Source organism: Pocillopora damicornis, chromosome 7, assembly GCF_964200805.1.
Source record: "Pocillopora damicornis chromosome 7, jaPocDami1.2, whole genome shotgun sequence".
NCBI lineage: Eukaryota > Metazoa > Cnidaria > Anthozoa > Scleractinia > Pocilloporidae > Pocillopora > Pocillopora damicornis.
Window position 1 is genome coordinate 16673077 of NC_142676.1, and position 24693 is coordinate 16697769.

Here is a 24693-nt window from a genome sequence, read left to right on the forward strand (position 1 = left end):
AATGCGTAAGAGTCTTCCATTTTCAACTTGTACATGTTTGATGATTGCAAAATCGTTTGATTACCTCAAGGAAGATTATTTCGTTGAGAATGAAACAAAACAAAACTAATCCGATGCCGTTTCTTGATAAACGCCACCAGCGAATGGGAATTTTCCTCTGTGCGGATAAATATCGAAACTCCACCGATTCCGGCTGGCGGTTTCTCCTGCGGCTTCTAGACGACCGCTTATTTCCCTCAAAAATATCGGTGGGAGAATCTTCCTGCCGTAGAGAAAGACATGTCCTACTCAGGAAATTTCTCCCACTAGTTTCCCTTTCCAATTCTTTATCGCTCATTTTCGCGGCTCCGCGAGAAAAAGAATTCGGCCAATATCCAGCCATCTTGACATCACGCTTTCTTAATAACGCATATATTTGTTAAATATACTTGGGAACTTTGGGAGGGTACTGCAACACGTAGGCTTGGGGCTTTATGATCAAGAGCGGTAAAGACAAATCATTTTGGAGCTAATTGTGTTTAATAACATTCTCAATTTTATCTGCTTGGGAAAACATTCCTTATATTATCTTAAATTACTTAACTTAAATGTTCTCTATTCCCATGTCACAATTTACGAAAGTTGAATGCAATAACTTAATGGTGTCACACGCGAGGAACTCCTTTTGCGAGCGTGTTTAAGCACTTTTGCGTGTGATCCACGCTTCCTTACCTTTAGACATTAATTTCTACTGCAAACAGTCCGCAATTTTAAGCTACTCAATCCTCAAATTTCCAAAGCATTTTTGAACCCTTGAGGAAATCCCCAAGCTAAACACACTTCGGGCCACATTATAATTAAGTGTAAAGAAGCTAGAAAAGTGATAAACAAGCAAAATTTTCTCTAACAATAAATACAAACTCACGCGTTTCTTACGCTACATGCGATATTTACCATCATTTGTTTCAATTTGAGAAGTTTTCGGTTGAGTGTCGAACGTAATAAGGGATGGATTGGTTTGCTTTACTTTGCTCCGAAACTGGTCCAGAAAATTCGTGCCACTTCGTCAACAAAACAGATGCAACACAAAAACCAATCACGAAGTGTTCCAGCGCTTTAGGCAGTTTGGTTGTTTTTTGTTTGAGTTCTCATTGACTTAGAAGGTCTTTTCCTTTCTTTTCGTTGGCCGCTGGGATTACTTTGATTATGGTTTAACGACACTCACGAGAAGTGCTTCATAAGAAAATTCCATAGTTGGCAGAATTTGTGGAGCAAACCGATTAAGGTTAAAATATCTTAAAATATGTTTACGGCGATGTAATACTAAAAATGCATCTCCTTTCCAAGCTACCTAGACTAACATGTTCAATGAATAAACAAAAACATCGCCGCAAAACATAACTAAACAAAAGATCGCGTAGATTCTTTTTCGAACGCATGAATTTGAAATTTTCTTTTTCGACTTCAATCTAACTTACCTAGAAAACTCGTACCACCCTCTTATCTAAATCAAATGTAAATTTAACAAAGGCGTCTTTGCCACTCATATTTTCTTGCGCTTTCTACAGTTCACTTGTTTTCCATTCGTTATCATTGGCTCCCTGCAATATTTCGTTTGTTCTGATTGGCTGTTGAAATTATGGCACCTTCTTGAAAAACAAGACCAGGACACCAGAAAAAAAAGAGCTTGAGATAGAATGATCAATAACTTGCGACGCAATACGTCACTATATACATGCTGTCTAGAATTAAAAATTAAGCGAAACGACTTTTGGACAAAATATGACAATGGTAAACTGTAGTGGCCCGATCAATTCACCTCACAAGGTTTAACCATCCACTCTGCTTGCGCCGTGGAGTATTTCAACTCAAAGTAAAGAACGCTCGACGTATAAAGCAAACTTTCGTCACAAGATACGGGCTCTCTAAATTTCAATTTTATCAGTTGGCGTAAAGAAAGCAGGACTGCAACTCGCTGATCTTTCTAAACGACTCATTCGCGGGTTACTGGCCGTGGCCGCTTTCGCGAGTCCTTGTGCTTTCGAACTTCCTAACTCAACCGACAATGAGACCTTAGTCTCATCAAAATATACACTATTAGTTCTTCTTGGACGCGGCTTCGCTTTTCCTTTCACTCCTTCAACGATATATTGTCCATCTATATCACTGTAACGCGTCGTAATCCGTTTAGGGTCCACCCCTTGGGGAATGGGAATAGCTCTTGAGAATTTCGCACCCTCTGCACCCTTGCCGTTTCTCTGAGACCGCTTTCCTTGGAGTAACACGTGCTCTCCTTCGACCTTCCATGTTATGTTCTCCGGGCGGTAGACCCCTATGTCAAAACACGCAAGACGGACAGTTTCTCCAGGTGTTTCAGTGCTTTCTTCTCCCACTGAAAAGAATTCCGAGGAAAAGCCAGGCGACTTGAGAAGATCAGATAGGATTCTTTTGCTGTCACTGGAAAGGCTGTGATAAAGAACAAACGAGTCAGTAAGCTGCTTGAGAAAGAGTCTCAAAAATTTCGTGACTCCAACAATCTTAGATGACCTGGGAAGTCACAATGGCGTACGTTTTTGCTGTACATTGTTCTGTGATTGGTCTAGCAAACTAACCTGCGATAGACTCGAAGCCATCTGTTAGTTAGCATCACCAATGGTTGACAGCCTAAAATTTTGGCCGGCCGCGCGCCAATTCCTGTGCAAATATTTTGTAATGAACGCATGGGGAACAAAAAAAAAAAAAAAAAAGGAATGAAACGTTTAAAGAATCAGAAGAAGGAAAAAAAGGAGGGAAAAGAATTCGAGTCTTTTCAAACACAAAGCTCATCTAATCACGGGTAATCTGTTGATTTACAATTTCGTTTTCAGCTCTATCGGAAAAAGATGAACGTTTTAACCGTAATTGACTAGGTCGTGTAGTTCTTTATATCTCCAGTTACACTAATTGGTTTTGACAGCCTATCAAAAGCAGACGACCTGGGCTTTACAACGCTTGCGCATGTGGATACATTTGACTGCTGTGTTGCCGCAGGCTATTGCAGACCCGTGTCACTCTCTCAACTGATTAGATACCGAAAAAGGAAAAAACCCAATTGTTTTCGCTCTGACGAAGGGCTAACGCTCGAAACGTCAGCTTTGAAACTCTTTACGGCAGTCAATTTGCGTTATCAACTCAGTTTGCTATACCGAGTTACCTTGTTCTAATCTTCCACCGACGCAGCACCACAGTTTCTTTAGAAACTTACCCCCTTACCTCACCGGATTAGGAAAAAAAATTACAGACTGCAACTCAGCTAATTTAAAGTGTAAAGCAAGTGTAAACATTCGGCAAAAACTTTAGTTATTGCGTCTAAGGCAGAACAACTCTGAATATCTCAACCTCCGATGAAGTTATCAATTAAAGATAAGGAGGTACTTCAGATGAATCGAAGCAGAAAAAAAGCGAAGAATCTAGAAGTTGCATTGAGCTTTGAATATCTTTGTCTTATTATCACAATAATAATTAGCAAGTCATATTTATTCAAAACTTTCTTCACCTCAAAACCGATCTTGATTTACCGTGAAAATAGGTCTCGTTTGCGCAGGATTTGAAGCGTTCTAATAAAGACAACACCCTAAATGATAATTTATAAAATCAACCAATCTCTAAAAATTACGTTCTGAAGAGAACCTGGAAGGATAAGATCAGATTTCAAAAGTATTTATGGCTCTAATTTTGTGTTGCTCATTACTTCTGACATCGACGCTGCTGATCTTAGTAGTACGCAGGACGCTTATCATATGAACTTCGTAATAGACCTAGCTCCATCGTTGAGTCTCTAGGGCTCTGTGGTGAAGCATTGGAGCGCGGAAATCCGAAGATCTGAGGTTCGATTCCTCATGGGGACTCAGAATTTTTTCTTTGTCTCACGCTCGTAACAAGACGAAAAACATCTTTCTCTACTTCTGACATGTTTTAATTAAAGGTGGCAAGCTTATGCAAAGCATACGTGGCTTGAGTAATAATAATAGTAATAGCGAATGTGATTGTTATCTAGGCACTTCCCACCGTGTTCAGCGCTGTCCGCTTAAAAAAAAATGTAAAATTGTACAAACGATAGACAAACTTCGCGATAAAGAAGGACAGGGGTCAAAATAAACATGCCAATCTTTGGTTAGGTAATGGCAGCCCCTGCTAACTCTCTCGTAGCGTTAGTTCTCGAAGAATGAAAAGGAAACAAAAAAACCAATTCAAAGGAGTAAACTAGACGATACATTAAGCAATATACATTGTGTCGAACAGCGGGGCGTTATCCAAAACATCACGTGGAGTGACTCTCTATTCAAAAATCTCTATTTATGTCCATCGCGCATGTCAAATGCAGTGAAACTTCTAGAAAGTCATATAGGACAAGTTATCTGTAGACAAAAACGTGATAACAAGAGAGACACGTGCCCCCTAACGACCCCTCAATTAATCAAACTTTAAAACAGGTTGACTGGTTCAGGTATCAAAGCAAGAGATAGTAAATTCTCGCATCGTTCCACGATCGTTTCTAATTGGATGCAAATGCCGTCCATTACTGCCGGCGCAAGAGCAGAATATTTCAAAATTCGAACTAAACTTGGCAGAATGTTTATTTCGAGTCATTCGTGAGAAAATTAACGATATCTAAATCCTTGTTAGGAGGAATTAGCTAACTGTACAAGGATAAAGGTTTGGGTCAATTAAACTTATGGTTTCGTGATGCTTCACATTCTTTTGTTAAAGTTATAAGAGCATCGTATAATGTAAGAATTGAAACTTTAAGATAATAATTAATAGGCATCCTTGCTACATAAAAGATAAAATATAAAACTGTTTCTTGAGATAACGCGCTAATGTTCTGTTTTTTTGGCAGTGACACAAGGTTTGATCTTTCACGGTTTCAACAACCATTTCGTTATATAAAATGTATATTTTTGTTTTTGGTAAAATTACATAATGACGGAGGTAATGGCTGTTAATGAATACTAGAAAAATTAAGCTGCCACTAGTAAGGTAAATTAAAACACACAATAACGATTTCACAAAGCAATTGCTGGTGCGAAGGCTATCGGCTACGTGCGCCAAGGTACACTATATTTTTATGTAAGCGCCTGTTTACAAACAAATTTGCACCGTAATTTTCACACAGAAACGCGACGTATTTTTAAAGAATTTGGACAGCGATTGTACGCAAATGAAGTCCATAAAATAGATGATTATGGCTAATCGTTACTTCAATCGTGAACGCACTGACACGAAATGGAAGAGAAATAAAAGCAAACCTTTCTCCAAGCCTTTCAAAGTGATCCCTGGTATTAGAAGCCATGGTTTTCTTTCCAGGTTAAGAGGTTGTTGTAACAAGACAGTTTTTAAAATTTACTGAGTATAGTACTTCCGTTCTTGACCCGATTTCCAGAAATTCAATGTAAGATCGACGATCGCTGATGAAGAAAACTGAAAAATTCCAATTTTTCAGTATCGAAACGGTAGATCGTTTGCTTTGTCATGCACACGACGAAAACCACAAAACCGTTCTTGTTGCACATCTGGTTTTGATGTGCATCGCTAGGTTTTCACACGGCTGAATAAAGCGAAATTGTTCTTTGCTATCAAAAGAGCACAGCAATATCGTCTTTGAATACTGTCCCTGTGAAACACTTTCAAACCAGTGAGTTCTTCACATATATAACCGGTCCAAAATTATAGATGAAGTTTTGTTTATGCGAAAAAAACTAGATCTTCCCTCCGGAGGGTTTTCGCGGCGGAATTAGAGGCGAAGATTCAATTTGACATGAAATACATGATGTATGTCATGTCTCGTTTCGGCCAGTTCCAAAAGCGTTCTAGAAAGTTCCACGCCAAAACAACGACCCGCGAACGAAGGTTTAGTGCATATGTTATCTCGCATTCGACCTGTCTCCTCAAAGCTGTTTGCATAAGAAATCAAACAGGTCTAATGTTTCAGCAAACAGCTCAAAACGCAAAGGCGAATGTTCTGGAAGCGGAAAATAAAGACAAACAATTGCTAGGGGCAAGTACACTTCGCCTGCACGAAAATAAAAATTTAATTAGAAAGTTTAACACCGAAAAAGGTGTTTAGGAAAACTAAGACCGCAGCGGTAAATTAGAAAAAAATTCGAGCGCGATCCCCTTGAATGAGGGAGAACAAAAACAAATTAAATGTGGAACTTAATTTCATTAGCATATTTTTTTTCGCAAAATTATGCACTGGTAATATTGGGGAGACGGTCAGCTTTCGAAATAGCCTTAAGTCTCTAGAGCAATTATCCGGGATTATTTGGAAGATTAATTTTCATATCAGGAAAATTTATTTTAGAGCCTTCCACTCTGTTATAAAAAGAAAAAAATTAAAAAAAAATATTAAAAAAAAAAAAGTTGAGAAAAATTCCGTCTGGTTTTCAAGATGCTCACTTCTTGTTTCCAAAGAAAAGTAACATACTTGTACATGGTTCGATACTTTTATCATTAGTATTGGATTTTCAGCTGACGAAACAGAATTTAATTTTCTTACGCCGAAAAGTTGGGAATGCACGGCTTTATTGACCTAATAACTCTCACATGTATAAATGGTGATAAGCTGTCACTCGAAAAGAAAAAAAGAAAAAAATTCAGACATCTATTTTTGTAGAAGTAAAAAAAAAAAGGGGTACGAATTTTTGGACCGGGTATCTACTTAATTACAAAGATGAGCCAAAAGGACTTATGTAAGTGTCACCGCAAACGACTCCAAGATCGCGAGCTTTTCTTTCGTCAAAGAGGCTTGCAAATCGATCATCACCACTGGATGGATTAAATCGATTGAGCTCGGGGATTATGGTACATTAGAAGAATTAAGGAAAAAATTACCGACTTACACCTCAACAAGATCATAACTCAAAAGTTAGATCCTATTAATTTACATGAGGCAAACAAGAACTCCAGGAAAGCCGGACAGAAGTTTTCGAAAGTACTAGAACAAAAAATAACAAAGAAACAATTCCTTATGGAAGGTTCTGGATAGAAAATATGTACATTTTAAAGGATTTCGTGCACGAATCCTACTGTTAGACGCAAACGGGAGACAAAGTAGGATTGCAGTTGGAAAACAATAAAGAGATTAGAGGAATAACCAACTTAACCCACGCGACCCGTGCGAGATGAAGATCGACTTATCAAGTGTTTCATACCGCGGCCACTCACTTGCGTTACCAGTACACGACGCTCTGAAAATTCTCTCAATACAAGAAAGCTGTCGAGTTTTGGTTGCACAGAACTTTTCGAGGAAAAGCCAAGAGCAAAGCAACCAAGATTTCTTGTTTCAGCCTCAAGGCAAATTCGATGTATCTGCGAATTCGCATGCTTTCGTAAAACCAACCATCGTAAAACTTAGTTTTAGGGTCTGCTCGCAATTTGACTCAACGTGAAATGAATTACATTTTCAATGAAAGAGAACGAGTACAGTCCTCGTAGTTTAAGTTTTGGAATTAATATGATTTGGAAACTTAATGCAAAACCTGAAAACTATAAGAAGTCACCAATTGAAGAGAAAATTTTCTGAGTGTGTAAGTTTGGATGAAGCTGGTGTTTTGCACGTGTCTAAGTGAGGAATACACAAACACCGCTCTTGTCAATCGAGAAATGAACTGAAAAAAATACAAAGAACTACAAAAACAAAGCAACATGAAAACAAAAAAAAAATAGAGACATTATATTACAACCCGCAATAACCTGCTTTATGGTAAGTGTTTTGTTTCCTTTTCATGTTTCATCTCGTGTAATTTTGATTTTCAAGGAATTCATTCTACACCTTTCAACATTTCGTAACATCCCACACGCTTAATGCTAACTGTAATGTTTTGTATCTTTCTAGCTTCTTCAGACATATCGTGATACCGAAAAAAAAAAAAATGAAAAAGAAACGTGATGTTTCGCATTCTTGTGATGACAGAATCAGTGATCGAGGTCGACGAGCTGAACTGGTAGTTAAAAGCTATTTCGCAGTCATCCCAATTGCGACTTCGGAGAGCTTATGCGGTCGGAACATCAATATGAAACAAAACCAGTTCACAATAAAGAAACGACACACGATTTCAGGAGAACAACTATAGAGTAAAGCGATCTTTTGAGGCGAAAACGCAACAACCATCATGGAAGTAAGCAAAGAAGGTCATATTAAATAACTTTCTATTTATAACGGCGACCAAATTTATTCGATATGCATCGAAGGCGGCCAGATGGCGGACAAGAAGTACCCGTCTAAAACTCATAAAACCCATACAATTTGAGATCTTGCGGTCCAACTGTGATGTTATATCGTTAGATCGTTCGAGAAAGAATTAATAAAACTCACACAACAATGAAAAGAGAAATTATGATAATCTGGACGATAATCAAAGCGGTTTTTAGCACAGCAATGAGACTTTGATCGACGACGTAAACTAATCTGTCAGCTATATAACGCGTCTTCCTGAACAACCCGCTGTCACTACAAAATTTGCCCATCTGAATTAAAATAATAATTGACAATATTTCGAAACCAGCTGGGTCGAGGTTGAAGGAGTTTTAACTGTTAACCGACAGCAGGAACATTTTTGTTTATCATATAAACAAGCTAAGTGTCGCTAAAAATATAATCTTATTGCTTAGCTGACAGGTTGGAAATCCCTCGACCCACGAAATAAAGTTCCAGAAGTTTCCAACTCGTGGATTTTAACATAATAATGACCACCTACAATGATAGTAATAATAGCGACGAAAGCAGCTTAGTAATTGCTTTTTTCATAGATCTTTTGGCTTGATATGAAAATGAGCAATTTCTGAACCGCCAAAAATACGCAATATCGGTCATAAGCGAGATTCTATGGCTAAAAATTTCACCCGGAAAAACAATCGATCGCCTAAGTGCTCAAAGTCCTTATTTTTAATATTATTCGTCGAAAAACATACTTGTAAACTATTTGAGAAATAGGCATCAGTGTCACTTGAGGAAGGAAACGAATTAAAATCCGCTAAAAGTATATTTAAGCACTGAACTAAATATGAAAGCAAAGATTTGCAACGTACACGTTTGTTTTCTTGTCTGCTTAGAATAAAAATTGGCTTTTGGTTAAAGAGGAATCACTTCCGCACCACATGCTGTGGAAACCTAAAAGTTGAATCGCTTTCACGATCTCGCAGATATGCAGAGAACATTCTGGAACTCTTAAAGGTAGCCACTATTGCCAATTAAACGAGAAAGGCGAGTAACAAACACGAAATCCATTTGGACATAATTTCCTCCGCTATATTTCTATCTTAAGTGGTATTCGTGCTAATTTGATTCCCTGCTGCACGAACGTAAATTAAACTCAAAAAAGCTTCACGCGCGAGGAACGTTCTCTTATGGTTCAAGAATTACGTGCGCTCTTTCAACAGAACAATTTTAAGAGGTTCACATTTTAATCTAAAACAGCTTGTTTTCAAAAGCACTAAAACACTGCTTTTTAAAATGAGCATCAGTAGACTTGTTGTATGATTTTAGAGAAGTATCTGTTCGGAAAAGTACGAAGTACCAATTTTTCCGATGCGTTACTGTCATAAAAAGTTGCAAATGTATTAAACATGATCGTTTAATATACATAAACTAAACAATTTGAAATCATGACAGAACGTTGTCACCTATGAAAATCTTCTATATATTCTCCACCAACCAAACTTATGCATTGAAATCGCTGAAATTACACAATCGAACACCGAATATCTGAATATAAAGAGAAAAATATAAATGCGGCTTTTGAAGAGGGTATTCAAAATGAAAAGATTCTCTTATACACCGAATATCTGAATATAAAGAGAAAAATATAAATGCGGCTTTTGAAGAGGGTATTCAAAATGAAAGATTCTCGGAATTCTTTTTATAAACATTCTAGTTTCTTGGCACTCATTGACGAAAATGAAGTGCTTTTGAATAACTTATTGCTGAAATTAATCTTCTGTTGGACACAAGAAAATCATTAAAACAAAGAAAAGATCTGAAATCACAACATACCTTCCACGCTTAATGTGATTCATCACTGTATCTGAAATAAAGAGGAAAATAATTTAAACTGTGTAGGTATAAACAGGCCACACTTGGCAATGTCCAATGATTGAAACTTAAGATATACGATTTATGTAAAACCAAGAGAAATCATAAATATTAATTTTTTTTTATATAAACCGATCATACATACGTAATAAGACAGTCGAAGCCCCGCGTTCTGATTCTTTACTATGATATCAAAGCCATCTTAGTTGCTCTTTAAAACACGCTTTGCAAGTGGTTTTTGCGAAAGTCCAATTCTTCAAAGTCGTCTCGCACGACGGAATATGTGACCTGCTCGTCTGGTTTGAATACGAAGCGGTTTTTTTTTTCTTTTTTTAGATTTCATATTTTCGACTCTATGCTTAAATGTAGCTAAACCAATCGTGATTACACAAACGACTTAACTTCTGTCACAAACTAGAGACAAAATGCAGTTATCTCACGAATGCCAGTAGCATTAAGGTCATGTTTGAGAGTCGACCGAGAATAGTACACGACAATAAAACTGTCTTCGGCGTGGGCGTGAGTTCCAAAATAAATTCAGGTTGTTTGCAATTTATTGACACTCTTTTAGTAGGAAGCGCGAGGATGAAACGAACGTGGACTGAAAAGAGACCGCCAAGGCTTAGGAAGATACGACAACAGAACTTTGTTCTAGAGGTTGTTACAAAGTCTGTACGAAAGAAATCCAATTTCAATTTTAGCCCACGAACTATTCGAAAATAATATTTCCTTTATGTACTGGAAGAAGTTTGCATGTAGGATTGAAAGTTTTTAAGTGTAAAAGCCGTATTGAAGCAATTGCAATGATTGCAAAGAAATAAAAATTAAATAAACATATCACCGAGAAAAGGTCCGTCAAAAACCTGAAAGCAAACCTGAGACAGATGGAAGCGCCTCGCAGTTATCATCACTATCAGCTGGAGCTGTAGCCATTTTATCGAAATGACTTCTCGACTGCAGCAGTTCTGAATCTTAGAGCTATGAGCGGAGCGCGCGTTTACTCATGTTCGGAGAATATGCACAACCCAAACCGCAACGATATCAGAAGCAAATCTGCTGAATGAACCCGATCAGCACTATTATACCACAAAGGAAGTAGAAAGAAAATTCTAGAAGGACATCTGCGCATCTTTTAAACGTCTTAATTGGCAGCTCTTAGCGCACCTTGCCTCGGGTTTTTTATGTTAGGGGAGCTCACGTGCAAGTTGCATAATTTAACTATTCTATACAGTTATGTTGTCTATCAATCACTCTCTGTGCCGCGTGCATGTGTTCAGAAGGCACCAGAACCGAGCAGGAAAGCCTTTGCTATACCTCATCCAATAAGAACGGAAACACTGGTTCCTAGTTAGTTCGCTGCTTAGTCCAGGCGTGATCAGACTCGCAAAATCGTTATTGATAGTAATTTCGAAAGCAATGTTTACAGGAAAAGGGGAAAAAATAATAAAAACATCTGTGTGCATGTTTATTCCAGAGTCGACACATACAGGAGAAAAATCTACATATTCGCCCTAAAGTTCAAATCCTAACATCAACAAGATTGTTCTGTATAATGCTGTTTCAAGTCTTTCAAAATCTTCTTTGATCTCACAATTATCCCTGCTCTGCTTGGATTTGTTGCTTTCTCTTTGATGCTTCACGGCTTTTTCATTTTGCTAGCTTAAAGGTTACTTTGAGATAAAAAATTTTATCGAAAGGACTTTCGAGTCATGAATGTTCTTTCCTTTTGACCCAAAGAATTATACCGATATCAGTGCAAATCAATGCAAAGTCCGTACGAGCCAAAATTTAAATAAAAAAAAAAATTCGAAACCGAAGGTGATAGATCAATCCGAATTCTTAGAACTTTCTAAGGGCAAAATCTATCGCTATTCTTCGAAAGAATTTATAATAAAATCTACCAAAGATCGATTTTCACTGTCATAAATTACGACTTCTGAAATTCTCTGTCCGCGCTACACTAATTGTTATCACTTCCTGATACCTTTCATCTCAAAAGAATGACACAAGTTAAAGACAGCAACAGGAAACCAATTCCTTCGGAGGATAGGTCAATCCAAGACAGGGTCGTCTACCGGTCACTGAAAAAATATCCTGTCCTTCTTACCAGGTGTTCAACCCGAAAAGAGCACCCAATACAGCTAAGGTTTGTCGATGCACAAGATGTACAGCAGAACTGTCTTGTATCTATACATGCTTCGTTTGAGATAAGATTTTTCCAGTATAATTTTTATTTGAATCGCAAGGAAGTAAGTGGGGAATGATAACTTTGAAATAACACACTCACAAGCATTTGACGATTACTAGTAAGAGTGAAATCGAATATTGCTTCTCTTGATTTTCCACCACCTCGATCTAAGATGAACACATTAGAACAAAACAGTGCGAGTCTACGGTTTTTGTCGCTGTGATGTAAATCTCTGAGTAAAATTTAGGGTCAAAACTTGATTCAACATTCAGCATATTGATTATTCTTCAATTTATTTCTTCTGCATCTCTACTCGCGTGGAATTTTAAGTACACACAGTTACATCGTGAATATATCTCATTTTAAAAAATAACTGAGAGATTATTAATGAGCTTTCATTGGTCGATAGGTGTGTTAGAAAATGACTGTGTGCGGCGAAGTTCTAGATTTGAGCGTGAGCACCGTTTTGTAAAAATAATTGAATACTTCTTCCGTGTTTACATAACCTCACTGAAACACTTGGGTGGTTGGGACAATTCTCGAAAGTTATGCAAACCATCGACTGTGTCTTCAATTTACATACTTTCTAGAATGATCCGAGTCCCTCTCCTGCTACGATGACGCTTGGAAAAGAACACGGAAAAGGGATTCTTGCTTGAGGGCATTCGATTACATCAAATCAATGAGTAGCAAGATTTCTAGGAAATGTATTTTAAATTGTGCACGGTTTTCGCATCAAAAAGTTGTCTGTGGATCTAAGCGCGAAATCCAACGGTCTGAGGGACCGATACTCGGAGAGGGACGCTAATTGTTCCTTTGTCTTACACTGATAGCAAAAGTTGACATCTTTCTTTGCTATTTTGATATAAACAAGAACAGTAAGAGGTACGAGAAAAACGAAATAAACAAGTCAAACAAGCGGCTTATTTCAATAAAATGAAACCAAAATAATCAATCAAAAATGGCCTGACCTTTAGGTGCAAACTGAAGGTCACACAATCGCCCGCTGCAATAAAAAATCAAAAGGAGTTTTGTCCTAACCAAGGCGGATTCCAGACGTAATTGTCTCCTGGCGAGCTCCTAAACGTAATGCGGGCAAAATAATAATGGCAGCCAGTATCTTAAAATGTCCCCTTACTATGACGCTGCAAAAAAATGCCTATTTTGTTTGATTCTGGAAACAGCTGTGTACGAAAGCAGATTGGATGTTATTTATTGAAATTACTCCCAGCAACAGATTTCACAACATATACTCATCTCAATATTGGCTTGATAAAGAAAAGCGAATTTTCCAGAGAAACAGATCTATTCTCCACGTGCCTTTGATGAAAATAGTTCTCCCAGCTGTTTCCTTTACGGTCAACAAAAATATTGTCATGTTTATGCTGACTGCGAACAATTGAGGAACTATGAGTTAGGCTAAAAACAGATTGTCAAAAAAGGGCAATTCACACCAAGGAGACGTGAAGAAATAAAATGTCAAACTAGACCAAGCGGTCATGGAAAATCGAGCTTAATAGACCAGTGGAAAAACCAATATCTTAATTGCAACCAACAGGAGAGCTATTCTCTCAAATAATTATCTGCTTTTCTTAGCTTCAAGTGCTATCTCTCCGCGTGGTATCCTTTTAAAGAAGACAAAACAAACTCCGCAGCACGATTTCAAAAGCAAAGTTATCGAAGAGTACACCCATTACAAGCCAGAATGTTCTTCAATAGTGCACGACATGAACTTCTACATGGATATTACATTCATAGAGAACATACATTATTGTAGATAAATATTATCGAGGGCATATTACGCTGAAGGCACGCTTTTCTGTCATTATATAGCCTTAGAAATCCACCTTTTCTCTTCAAAGAATCCCCTTATGGCGTTAAGAGCTTTTGTCGCTCTGATCTTTCTAGATTGAAAGGGCAAACTTATTAACAGCAGGTTACCAATAAGATACAAGCAAGCCTACACATTATCTTATCGCGCGCCAAGCCACAACTGATCGATTTTTATAATCTCGTAATTTATCAGTTGATCAGTGTGTTGCCCTTGAGGAATGAAGAAATTAGATCTTTATCAACTCGCGAAAATGACGATCGCAGATTGAGATAAACATGCTCATTGAGTTTCCGAACAAACAAATATCAAAGTAAACTCTAGAACTTTTGTCCGCATACGTCCGGAATTCAAAATCAATCACCCTGCAATCTATTTATTTTCAATTTGGCAAAGGGGCAATTTCCTCAACCACGAATTTTAACTCTGTAATTATTAAGAAGTGTTTCTCGAAGCTACTGTACTTAGCCAAGAGTGAAGCAGTCGTTACCAAATAAACATCAGAGCAATAACAAATAGCTTTAAAGTAAACGCTGAAGCTACTGAAAATGAAATTCGAAGATTTGAATCGCCGAAATGCAAATTTTCCCTCTGAATGCAATTTTCTATCTATCTAGAATATAGCTACTGACGCAGTAATGACTTGGTGGAAAATTGCCACGCGGACTTCGTGAAATTACTCCGGTGATTTGTCTCTTTGAGTACATTTGTACACTGTAACTTAATTAAACATCAATGACGACTAGCCGGGGAGAAATTACCGTCTAGCACTTTCTAAGATATCGTGGTGTGAATCAATGAATATTACCATCTAATATAACAGTATCAGAGAACGTCTGCTTAGCTAGATCGATTTTGTTTTGCCCTCGAGGTCTTGCGGCTCGTTTTAGCGCCTCTATCACGTTTGATTACAAAAGAGCGCTAAGTAACCCACCAGCCACGCGGGATAGGAAGCAATTTTTTTTCATCTTTTTTAATTTTTAATGTGAAGACAAGCAAAACTACCTTGACGTGGCTTAATTGCCTAGAAGACATCGAACGAGAAAGAATAAACTCATAAAAATGTAAACAATGTTAAAGGTGAAGGGCAACTGCGATGGAAAACTTCCAAAATGTAGCCTGAATTTTAACAGTAGACAGACCATCACGAGGTAATGATTGTTTGAAAATCATTTTGTCGTTCATAGAGACGGTCGCTATTTTTCGCCCAGGGGGGGGTAAGGAGGGTCGGGGGTTTTGGTCGTGTCTCAATAGAATTTATCTAATCCCCCCACAGGTCTCTGTGGTATTCTAATAACGCCCCCACCCCCTCTATGGTAATAAAAGTGAAAATATCAAGTTAAAAATATGTGTAACCAATTGCCTCGAATACAAATGTGAGTTCAACAGAATTTGAAGTATATGAGTTTTCAAAACATCAAGCAGAAGAGCATGTTCTGTGTGACCTTCTGAGCTTCTTTAATAAGACTTAGGCTTTTTTTTTTTAATTATGAATAATTGACCCTATTAGGACATCATCTGACCCTCCCCCACTCCCCGCGATTAATAATGAGTGGTCTCTTATTGAAGTTTATATCATTTTGGCGCAAAGTAAAGAGAATCTCAAGAAAAAGTCGACATCTCGCTTACACTCTTATCAATGAAAACTCCTATAGACGTTAACGAGCGAAAGAACCAAGAACCTCACGGAAGGCTTTAATGTTAATCCCGGAGCAACCTTCGTCAATGGTTTTCCTGACAAGCCGACTATTATGATAATCCAAAACAGAAAGCGTTTCCATCGAGTATCATTTGATCAAAATCAAGTAATCAAAACGGCAGATCAGAAAAGGAGAAAGACACAACTCACAGCACATTTAGCCTCAGTAAAAAACGTGACTGATCACGTCGCGATTCAGGGTTTAGTTTCACGTCTGCCAGGTTGGTAGCGCCATTTTTTCTAAACAAATGACTGAATAAAGTAAGGTAAAACCAACACGATCCCAGATTTCATTTGACATTCGATTGAAAATTGCTTCAGTAACTTGCGGCCGAACTTACCATGAATTATCGACTCTTTGTAACGGTGTTGGCCACTGCGAACCGCTGCTGAATGTCTTTGTAACGTTTGAGTTCTTGCTGGGAGACAGATGGTGTGAGACTGTCCAAAGCTTTCCGGAAATCCGCTTCCGTAACTTGTATGTCGGTATCATCTAAACGAGGGTCAGCTTCGCCTAAAACACAAAGCAAAGCTATGTATTGACTCATGAAGCTCCCGTGTAGTCTCAACACAAAAATACGCTCATTAACAGAAAGCCAGCACTGTGTCCGTAAGGTTCTCTTAAGCTTAGAGGGGGGCGAATATTCCATGCAAGACAAGCGAAAGTATTTAACCCTTTGATCCTTAAGGGTGACTAGCATCTAGTTTCTTCCTACATCTAGTTTCTTTAACCTTAAGAGTGACTAGCATCTAATTTCTCCTTACAATATCACTCCTCGATCACACACCAAGGTCACGAGAATAAAGGAAATGATCACCAAATAAAGAAGCTGTTGATTGATAGACAAATTCTCCTTTCAAGCACCGAAGAAAATGTATAGAGAACAGTCTGGAGAATATGCATACTGTATGTTAAGTATTCAGACAAGTATGTAAAGGGTTAAGACGAGTATGAAAAGGGCTAAGACGAAAAAATGTGTTGATGGGCCTGCATGACTCCTGAGTTAATCCGTTAACGCACTTTGTAACGCTTCCATAGCATGGCTGTTCCTGTTATTCACGCGACTTTGCATGTCGCTGATTGCATGCGATTTTGTGTCAATGCAGCCAATGATATACAGAAAGTCTGTAGGATGTTGTTTGACGATAGTTGGAGACTTAAGGTGACATGTCAACAGACCATTCATTACCCTTGCGTGTTTAACGCACCGCGCTTTTTAGAACAGAGCAACCGATCGAGAAATGGAACTAGAAAAAGGAGCAAAATAATCTAGCGCCTTGTGTTTGCAGAAGGTCAGGTGGTTTTAAACTGACATCTGAAATAATCTTCACTACGCACGCTTTGCTGTGAAAATGGTTTTTACCTTGCTCGAGTTCTTCAATCTTTCGCTTAACCGATTGCAATATGGCATCTGAACACAAAGCGTAAAAGTCGGCTCCTGTTAAGTTGGAGGGACAAAGTTCCGCTATGATTTCCAACTGCAAATCAGGGTGTAATTTAAACCTGCAAGAAACGAAAATACACAGCCTTACATCCTTTATCAAAATGGACAGCTTCAAGCAGCTACAATATCCCTAGCTGGAGCTAGACGCCAAAAGATTGATTCTGGAAAGTGAAGAGTAGCCATACTAAAACCCAACTGGAGCACATCGCAACGACAATTCGCTTTTTGCTTTGTGGTACATTTTTTGAAAATCTTTCTCTCGGTGATTATCGCAGCGCTCGGCTTGATTACTTCCCTTAAATATTTTCCTTAACGAACTTGATTGGAAAATATGCTTTTTGTTTTTTTTCCATCGAAAGCGCGAGGCAATTGCTGGTTTTCAGTGTCACGCCATTCAAAATAGATCAAAATAAAAAATAAAAACCGTTCAATCGATTTAGTCTAGAATCTGGAAATAGAAAGAAGCTAGATATGTAAAGACTCTCGCCAAGATTCAGGTCACAGCAATTTTTCTTACGGAAGATATGAGGAGAAACGTTTTTCCCAAATTTATAGAGATTTGTATGGAGCCGCCATGCTGGTGCCCACCTAGATGGGCACCAACATGGCGGCCGGAAACCAGCAGAAACATCTGTCACTGAGTTTTGCTACAAAAGCGTGAATTTATCTCTCTAAGAACTCATAAACGTAACAATAATACTTTATTCTAATACAAGAACTGTTCAGATAGCTGAATTTCCCTAAATAAGTCACCTTTTAAACCAACATAACAGCTCTCTCGCTCGTCATGTAAAGGCCACGTCACGCAAAAGCTTAGAAATTTAAGAGTAGTCTATCACTAAACCAAGAACCCATTTGGAGTGAAAATTTGTCTGAATATTAGTTTTTAGCTGCTCTAATACATCATGAAAGTAAAATCTCAGGAGGATCAATAGTTCTGAAGTCTGAAATTTAGTGACGTCACGTGAAAACCAGCAATAGTGTCGAGAGCGCGAATAACGAGTCACACACGCAGGAACGAGCGCGGAAGAGGTCAGCGCGGTAATAACCGCTGACAATTTTTTTTTATATCGTGGACCGCAAAACAAAACGGAAACCATCCCCTCGTTACGTCGCCAACAACAATATCATTCACACAAACCTTCCTATTTACCATCGTTAAATATTCAGTAAGTTGACTTACTTTCTCGTCAGAGCCTTGAGAATGTTGAGCTGTGATCTGCGGTCCTCGCTCACTCCTAGGTACAGTAGTTTATCAAATCGACCAGGTCTCAAAAGCGCTGGGTCTAGAAGGTCAGGTCGGTTTGTAGCCCCAATGACGAATACGTCACATGCTTTGTGAAGCCCGTCAAGCTCAGCGAGCAGCTGCGACACTACTCTGAACAGAATCCCAAAACATTGATATAATTAAAATTGAATTTGCTAAAAGAATACGAAACGCTGATCAGTCGCGCTTTTTCCCGCGCTCCAAGCAGATTGCTGGGTTCCGCTATGAGACATCACTGGCTCCTTACGATATCTAACAATTGCTCACCGAAGTAGAGGTAAATGTTTACCACTTTCAATGACAATGAGTTGAATCATTGTTTAAGTATATACCACACAAAAGCCAAAAATCAGTTTACTTTTGTCAATATACCGAAAAAATGATCATGTTAAACTCTTGACTTCCGACTTTCTTCCTTCGGCTTTTCAGAGGGGAAGAGTACCACCTAATCACTTCTGAAATAGCGCGGGCAAAAAGCTCTATTCAGCTGTGTAGTATATATACGTACTAATTTTCAGTGCTCTAGCTGGCCGATAAGATTTTTTTAAGTGTTGTCTTCGACACTCAGTTTCCCCAATCGGGAAGTTCTCTACACGCTGATCGCAGCCATGGCAATTAAGTACTTATTTTAAAAAAATACACAATTTTCAAGTGTACCCGCGACACAGAAAGTGATCTACACCCATCTGTGAGTAAAATATCTGTCAACTGGCATATTCGAAAAATCGACGATTTTGCCCATCGTACGTTTCGAGCGTACTCGTTAACTATAATCCGTGTGATTACCAGTGAATTCAGCCAATCTAACAGTCAATCTAATTCACTAATTCAGAGCTGAGTGCTCTCCTCAAGCGACGACGAAATTGCAGAACGATTTCCACTGACGATCAAATCGATTTTTGTATAATTAGCTTTGGGGAAATTGTGCTCACTCGCAAACTCACCGATCCATGACTCCTCCAGAGTCCCCACTCCTCCCCCTGTTGGGTGCCAATGAGTCCAGTTCATCGAAGAAGATTACACACGGCCGTGCACTTTGCGCGCGACTAAACACTTCGCGGACATTCCGTTCACTTTGGCCAACATACATGTTGATGAGCTCGGGTCCCTTCACACTGGCAAAGAAAAAATAAGATCGGTGAGAGAATAAATAAATGAGGCAAAGAGGAAACAATTTAAAGACACTTTTCGACGGCTAAAAATGGCAGTTGCGCGGGTGTTTGCCTTATTGCAAGGCCACCCTCGACCAACCATGCGAGTTCGCCACCTAGAGTTCATCAAGTTCGCCCTTACCTTTACCAGTTCGCCCCACTTCAGGGAGTAGTAGGAAGGGGGGGTGCGACCTTGCAATGGGGAGAAACTGTTGGTGACCCAGTTGCACGATACGTACCTCAGAAAGTTTAGAGAACATTCTGTAGCAACAGCTTTGGCCAGTAATGTTTTACCAGTACCAGGCGGACCGTACAACAGCACCCCTGTGAAAAGATATTACGTTAGTTTAAATTTACAAGTGAGGCAACGGCAATGGGCAACAATTAGGATTGCTGAAAGTAAAGTAAAGTGTGAACTTGTGAGAAACTTATTGATAGAACTTTTGTGAGTCGTTGAGAGTCAAGTTTATTTCGTTATTGCTGAATCCTAGAGTTTCAAAGAGAATGGCTCTTGGACTTTTGAGACAAGGGAATCAAGTGTTTCAGTTTGAGTAACAACAAGTTGTGAAAAGCACGTTTAAGTACACGTATTTAAGGCATAAATTCGTCACAAAAGTCTTGTCACTTCTTTGGTAAAACTACAGTCAGACCCGATTAATTCAAATTGCTCAGCAGTTTTGAAGAAAATTTTAATTTTGGGATTTAGACCATACGGCAGTAACGATACCTTGGGACCAATTTACAACATATTACTGTACCTGATCTCCTCAGCCCGGCTGCAAACAGCTCTGGATGCTGCAGCGGTAACTGGACAGTGTCCAAGATTTCTGCTTTCACCTCTACCAATCCTCCAACATCTTCCCATTTAACACTTGGTATTTTAGGAGCTCCAATCGCATCTGACAAGGACGACTGAAGCATCTCTAGGGAATCTTCAAAATCCTGCTGGCAAATTTTGCCTCCCATTTTGCTCAGCTCTTGCTCAAATTCCCATGGAAACCAAGTTTGGCTTTTGGTTTCAGTTGAACGCCCCAGTTTCCCAGGGCACTCCTCTAAGAGGCGCTTTACAGCAGTATTTGCGGCATTTGAAAACAGAGCAACCAAGTCTGCCAGCACCAGTCCTGCAGTTCTCCTTGCCAGCGATTCAAACGGCACTTCATTTCCTACAGACAGCATCTCAGCAAGTCCTCTAAGCATATCACATCTCTCCTTCTCATTGGGTGCTTCAAGTTTCAGCTCGTGAAGGAAGCATGAGTACATGTCAGAGGTGATGTCATTAGCAGAGGATGACGTCGCTACGACGACTACTGGCCAATCTGAATCGTCCTTTAGGCTGCTGAGACAATTGAGCATTGTGGCTGCTATTCGTGGTTCGTCGTCATTTCCTTCTTTGTCTTTTCCCAGAGCATGGATGTTGTACAATAACAGGACACAAGGTGAGCAGAAAACAGCTAAACAAAAGAAAAAAAATATATGGTAAAATCAGGCACGCTGATTTACTGTACTGGCCTAATGAGAACCTTACTACACGGACAACAATCACATCTCCTTACAATGATATTTTATGTTCTTTCGTGTGACATCCCATACTAAAACAGTGCCTCCCTTTACTCAAAGGAAATAGTAGGATTCTATTTTAATCAAAGATTGGCAATGAAAAGTTCGATTTACAAGAAGTGTAAGCATTTTTGGGGTCATATGTCTGCACTTGTTTCATCTCACTCAGTCAAGAATTACACCTGTACCTGCGGACATTATTCATCTCCTACAAAATTCCAGTGCACCATCCATAGTCAACCCTCAGACCAACCAAGCCCCATTTTAAGAAGATACTCAGATAATTTACTTGGCTTGTCCACCTACATAAAACATTGAATTCTGCCAACAGTTTTTCATTTGACTGGAATTTAACACCCCTGGGCTTAGCTTAAGGCACTGTAAGAGTGCTCTGCTGAGGAACCCTACACAAAGTGTCCCTTAGAATGGTAGCTACATTAAAGATAGATAAACAAGGAAACACATGTATAGGCTTCCTTGCTCCAAATCACTAAAAGATAGTCATCCACTTCAAGCAACAGCACAAAAAGCTAGGCACTTTATTGGCCAAATTTATGACAGATACATACCTCTTTGGAACACATTTTTCAGTCTTGTCTCAGTAGCTGCCACTGATTCACCAATCAGATCAAAGCAATTGACTTCAAAAGTATGCATGTTGAACCTTTTGCTTGTTGCTATGGCTATCGTCCTCTTTCCAGCTCCAGGAGGGCCAGTTAAGAGAACACTACATGGAGGCAAGGGGTGGGTCTCTCTGGAGCAGAAAGATATAATCAGTTAGTTGTAGTATATTTGTGTATGATCAATGAAAAACAATGAGAACTTTTCTCAAGAAATACTTGTTGAGGCTCATGTATTTGATTCTATCCTGGCCAATGAATGCTTTTCACCTTGGTGGATAGTAAATGATCAGTTTCTTTATTGTAACCCTGACTACACCTAACAACTGTATGTATATTCTCCATACTGTTCTCTATACATTACCTAAGATTCCAACAAGGAGAATTTGTATATCAATCAAGAGCTTCTTTAGTTGCTGATCATTTCCTTTATTCTTGTGACCTTGATGTGTGATTCAAGGGTGATATTGTAATGAGAAATTAGATGGTAATCATTCTCAGGGGTTAAAGGGCTAATAATTCAAGAAACTCAAGCCACTGATCTGTACCTGGTATTCAAATGAGGATGTACAATATTGACCAACTCAGCAGTGTAACTGTTCAGCCCAGCAGGACTAAACTTCTCCCAGTAATTCGATCTCAAATCACAGAACTGTCTCCTCCAAACAGGTGGCACATAACTGTGTACTGTGCCTCTCTGAGAAATAAAATGATATAAATATAGCTTTTATCAATAATACAACATATAATTGGCTACAAAAGGCAATCATGTACATATACCAGTAATTTAATTGGTACCAGTGCCTCTGATTTTGCTTTCTTTTCTTGTAATGTTTATATAGATGCAACAGAAAAGACAGGCACATCTCTTGTTCATGTAAAAAAGTTGAGCCCTGATTGTGACCTCTTGAGATGCAAAATGCAAGAAATACAAAAGAAACAAAGAGAAAGAGGAGCATTCATACATGTACAATAAAATGTTTGATGACTAAGAGGGGCTAGACTGTAGGTCAAAAAGAAAAAAAATTGCCTCTTACTCATGATCACAGTATGAACTTCACTGTGCTTTATCTATACTCCATGACCTATGTATTTGTAAAGCTAAATATTTTCCCATCACATCCATTCAGTCAATGAGTACATTGTACTGGTAGTAATGTATATGAACCATTAGCAGCAAAGGTCTTATCTTTTTAAACTTGTATACCAAGTGGACTGAAGCAAAGACTATTGAAACAAACAATAGAAACTTACCTGATAAAGGGAAGTATGTGCTGTGTGCACTAAACAAGATTTTACTTCCTGAGCTGCACAAACAAGCCTTGTCACTTGAAAGAAAACAACCAGATTTCTGCATCCCTGATCATCAGGTGAACCCGACTCTTTAGAAAGGTCACCATTTTCTTCCCAATTATGAAACATGTAGAATACATCTCCCACTGTCAACATTCTTGGAGTTTTGAAATGTTTTGCCAATGCATGATCAAAAGAATCCATGGCTTTGTAATAAGGAGAGTGCACCAGGGCAATGTGAGCTTCATTTGCAAATGCAGGTTTTCTACTCATGCTTGCAGTGCTAGTGTTCTTGTGTTCTTCCTTCTGTATGGTTTCTGGGATTGGGTAGACATAAATACTAGGTCTTTGGTTTTCATTAAAAAGGCTGTCATGAAACAAATTAAAGTAGAGTAAAGGGGCAATGTATCCTATTCCATCTTCAATTTTGCCAATTGAATGCACAGGGAAAATTTCACTATTATTCAAAAACTCATTTTCATTATTCTGGGAAGCAGTTACCACAATTTGAACCATATGACACTTCTCACTGCTGTGACTGTTGTGCAAAGCATTTGAAGCTTCTTCTGAAGAACCCTGTTCCTGCTGTTGATTACAGACTACATCCTGATTTTGATCAGTGCAGATTTTGACCCAGCTGCCATTGAACATCTGTAGGTCAATCAAAGTTGACAGTGACACAAGGAGCCTGCTTGATGGATCAAATGCCAAATTGCTATGACTTCCTTCATTGAACTCCAAAACACTAGCTTTTAAATGGTTGCCAGGCCTGGTTGAGCTACCAGACAGTGTAAGTGGTTCCCCATAAAGCTGACTCCTGGAGAAGTGGCGTGCAAAATCAGAGACAAGAAACAATTCATTTGCATTGGATGGCACCACAGGAGGATCCACTTCACTAATTTCAGAGTCAAAAATAACATCTTGGTCATTCAGCTTGGATATGACTAAACAAGTTTCTGATGTAAGGCCTCCTTGTACTAGAGGCTTACACTGCAGTATAGACAATTCTAACCACTGCTTTTCCTTGGTTTCACTTAATATTTTACGTTGATCATGAAAGAAATTTAGCTTGCCATTTTCTCGTACATTTATAGGTCCATTTGAAAGACTTTCGCGAAGAAATGCTACTAATGCGCTCTTAGCCCATGAATATCTCTCTTCGGATGAAACGCCAATGACAATTCTCTCCAGTGGAAAAGGGTTCACCCTTCTACACCAAACGATGTCATCAACATGCAGCTGGTGGGTTTGAAGAACGTCTTTAAAAACAAAAACTTTCAAATTTCCATCAGATGGTGGAATTTTTAGATCAGCTTCAGTGCAAGTACAAGCATTCAGTATCAAACTCTTCTCTGTAGTGGAATTTTGAAGGCCGTTTCTAATTTCTAAAGCAAACCTCTTTCCCACTTCTTCGATAAATTTAGAGTTACCATTAGCTACAGGAACGATACCGTCCACGAAGGGAAGATCAGAGACACAGGTGGAGACAAAATCCTCTTTGGAAATTAGACAAATCACTGCCCTTCGGTAAGTATCGTCCGCCATTTTCCAGTGAGCTATGCTGCCTGGCGATGAAGCTCTGATACCAGTC

At 38.8% G+C, this 24693-nt stretch overlaps 1 protein-coding gene and 1 long non-coding RNA gene across 3 annotated transcripts; one reads left to right on the forward strand and one right to left on the reverse strand.

Annotated features, from left to right (window-relative positions):
• Positions 1-500: 500 nt before the first annotated feature.
• On the reverse strand, positions 501-24670 carry LOC113685384 (peroxisomal ATPase PEX6). 2 transcript variants are annotated; one of them, XM_027202892.2, is made up of 11 exons: positions 23064-24669; positions 22358-22506; positions 21759-21943; positions 20391-21083; positions 19872-19956; positions 19426-19596; positions 18398-18592; positions 17134-17273; positions 16111-16283; positions 10013-10043; positions 501-2445 (listed from the first exon to the last, which is right to left on the reverse strand). In XM_027202892.2, exons 1-9 carry the CDS (start codon positions 24645-24647, stop codon positions 16117-16119), a joined length of 3369 nt encoding a protein of 1122 aa, XP_027058693.2. In that variant the 5' UTR covers positions 24648-24669; the 3' UTR covers positions 501-2445; positions 10013-10043; positions 16111-16116. The 2 variants fall into 2 exon arrangements, 1 of the variants encoding a protein (XP_027058693.2); XR_016188359.1 differs by lacking the exons at positions 501-2445; positions 10013-10043 and having other exon boundaries at positions 18398-18587; positions 23064-24670.
• Positions 7140-8044, forward strand: LOC149042859 (uncharacterized). The gene is made up of 2 exons (XR_016188366.1): positions 7140-7723; positions 7856-8044. It is a non-coding gene; the product is annotated as an uncharacterized LOC149042859 (long non-coding RNA).
• Positions 24671-24693: the final 23 nt, after the last annotated feature.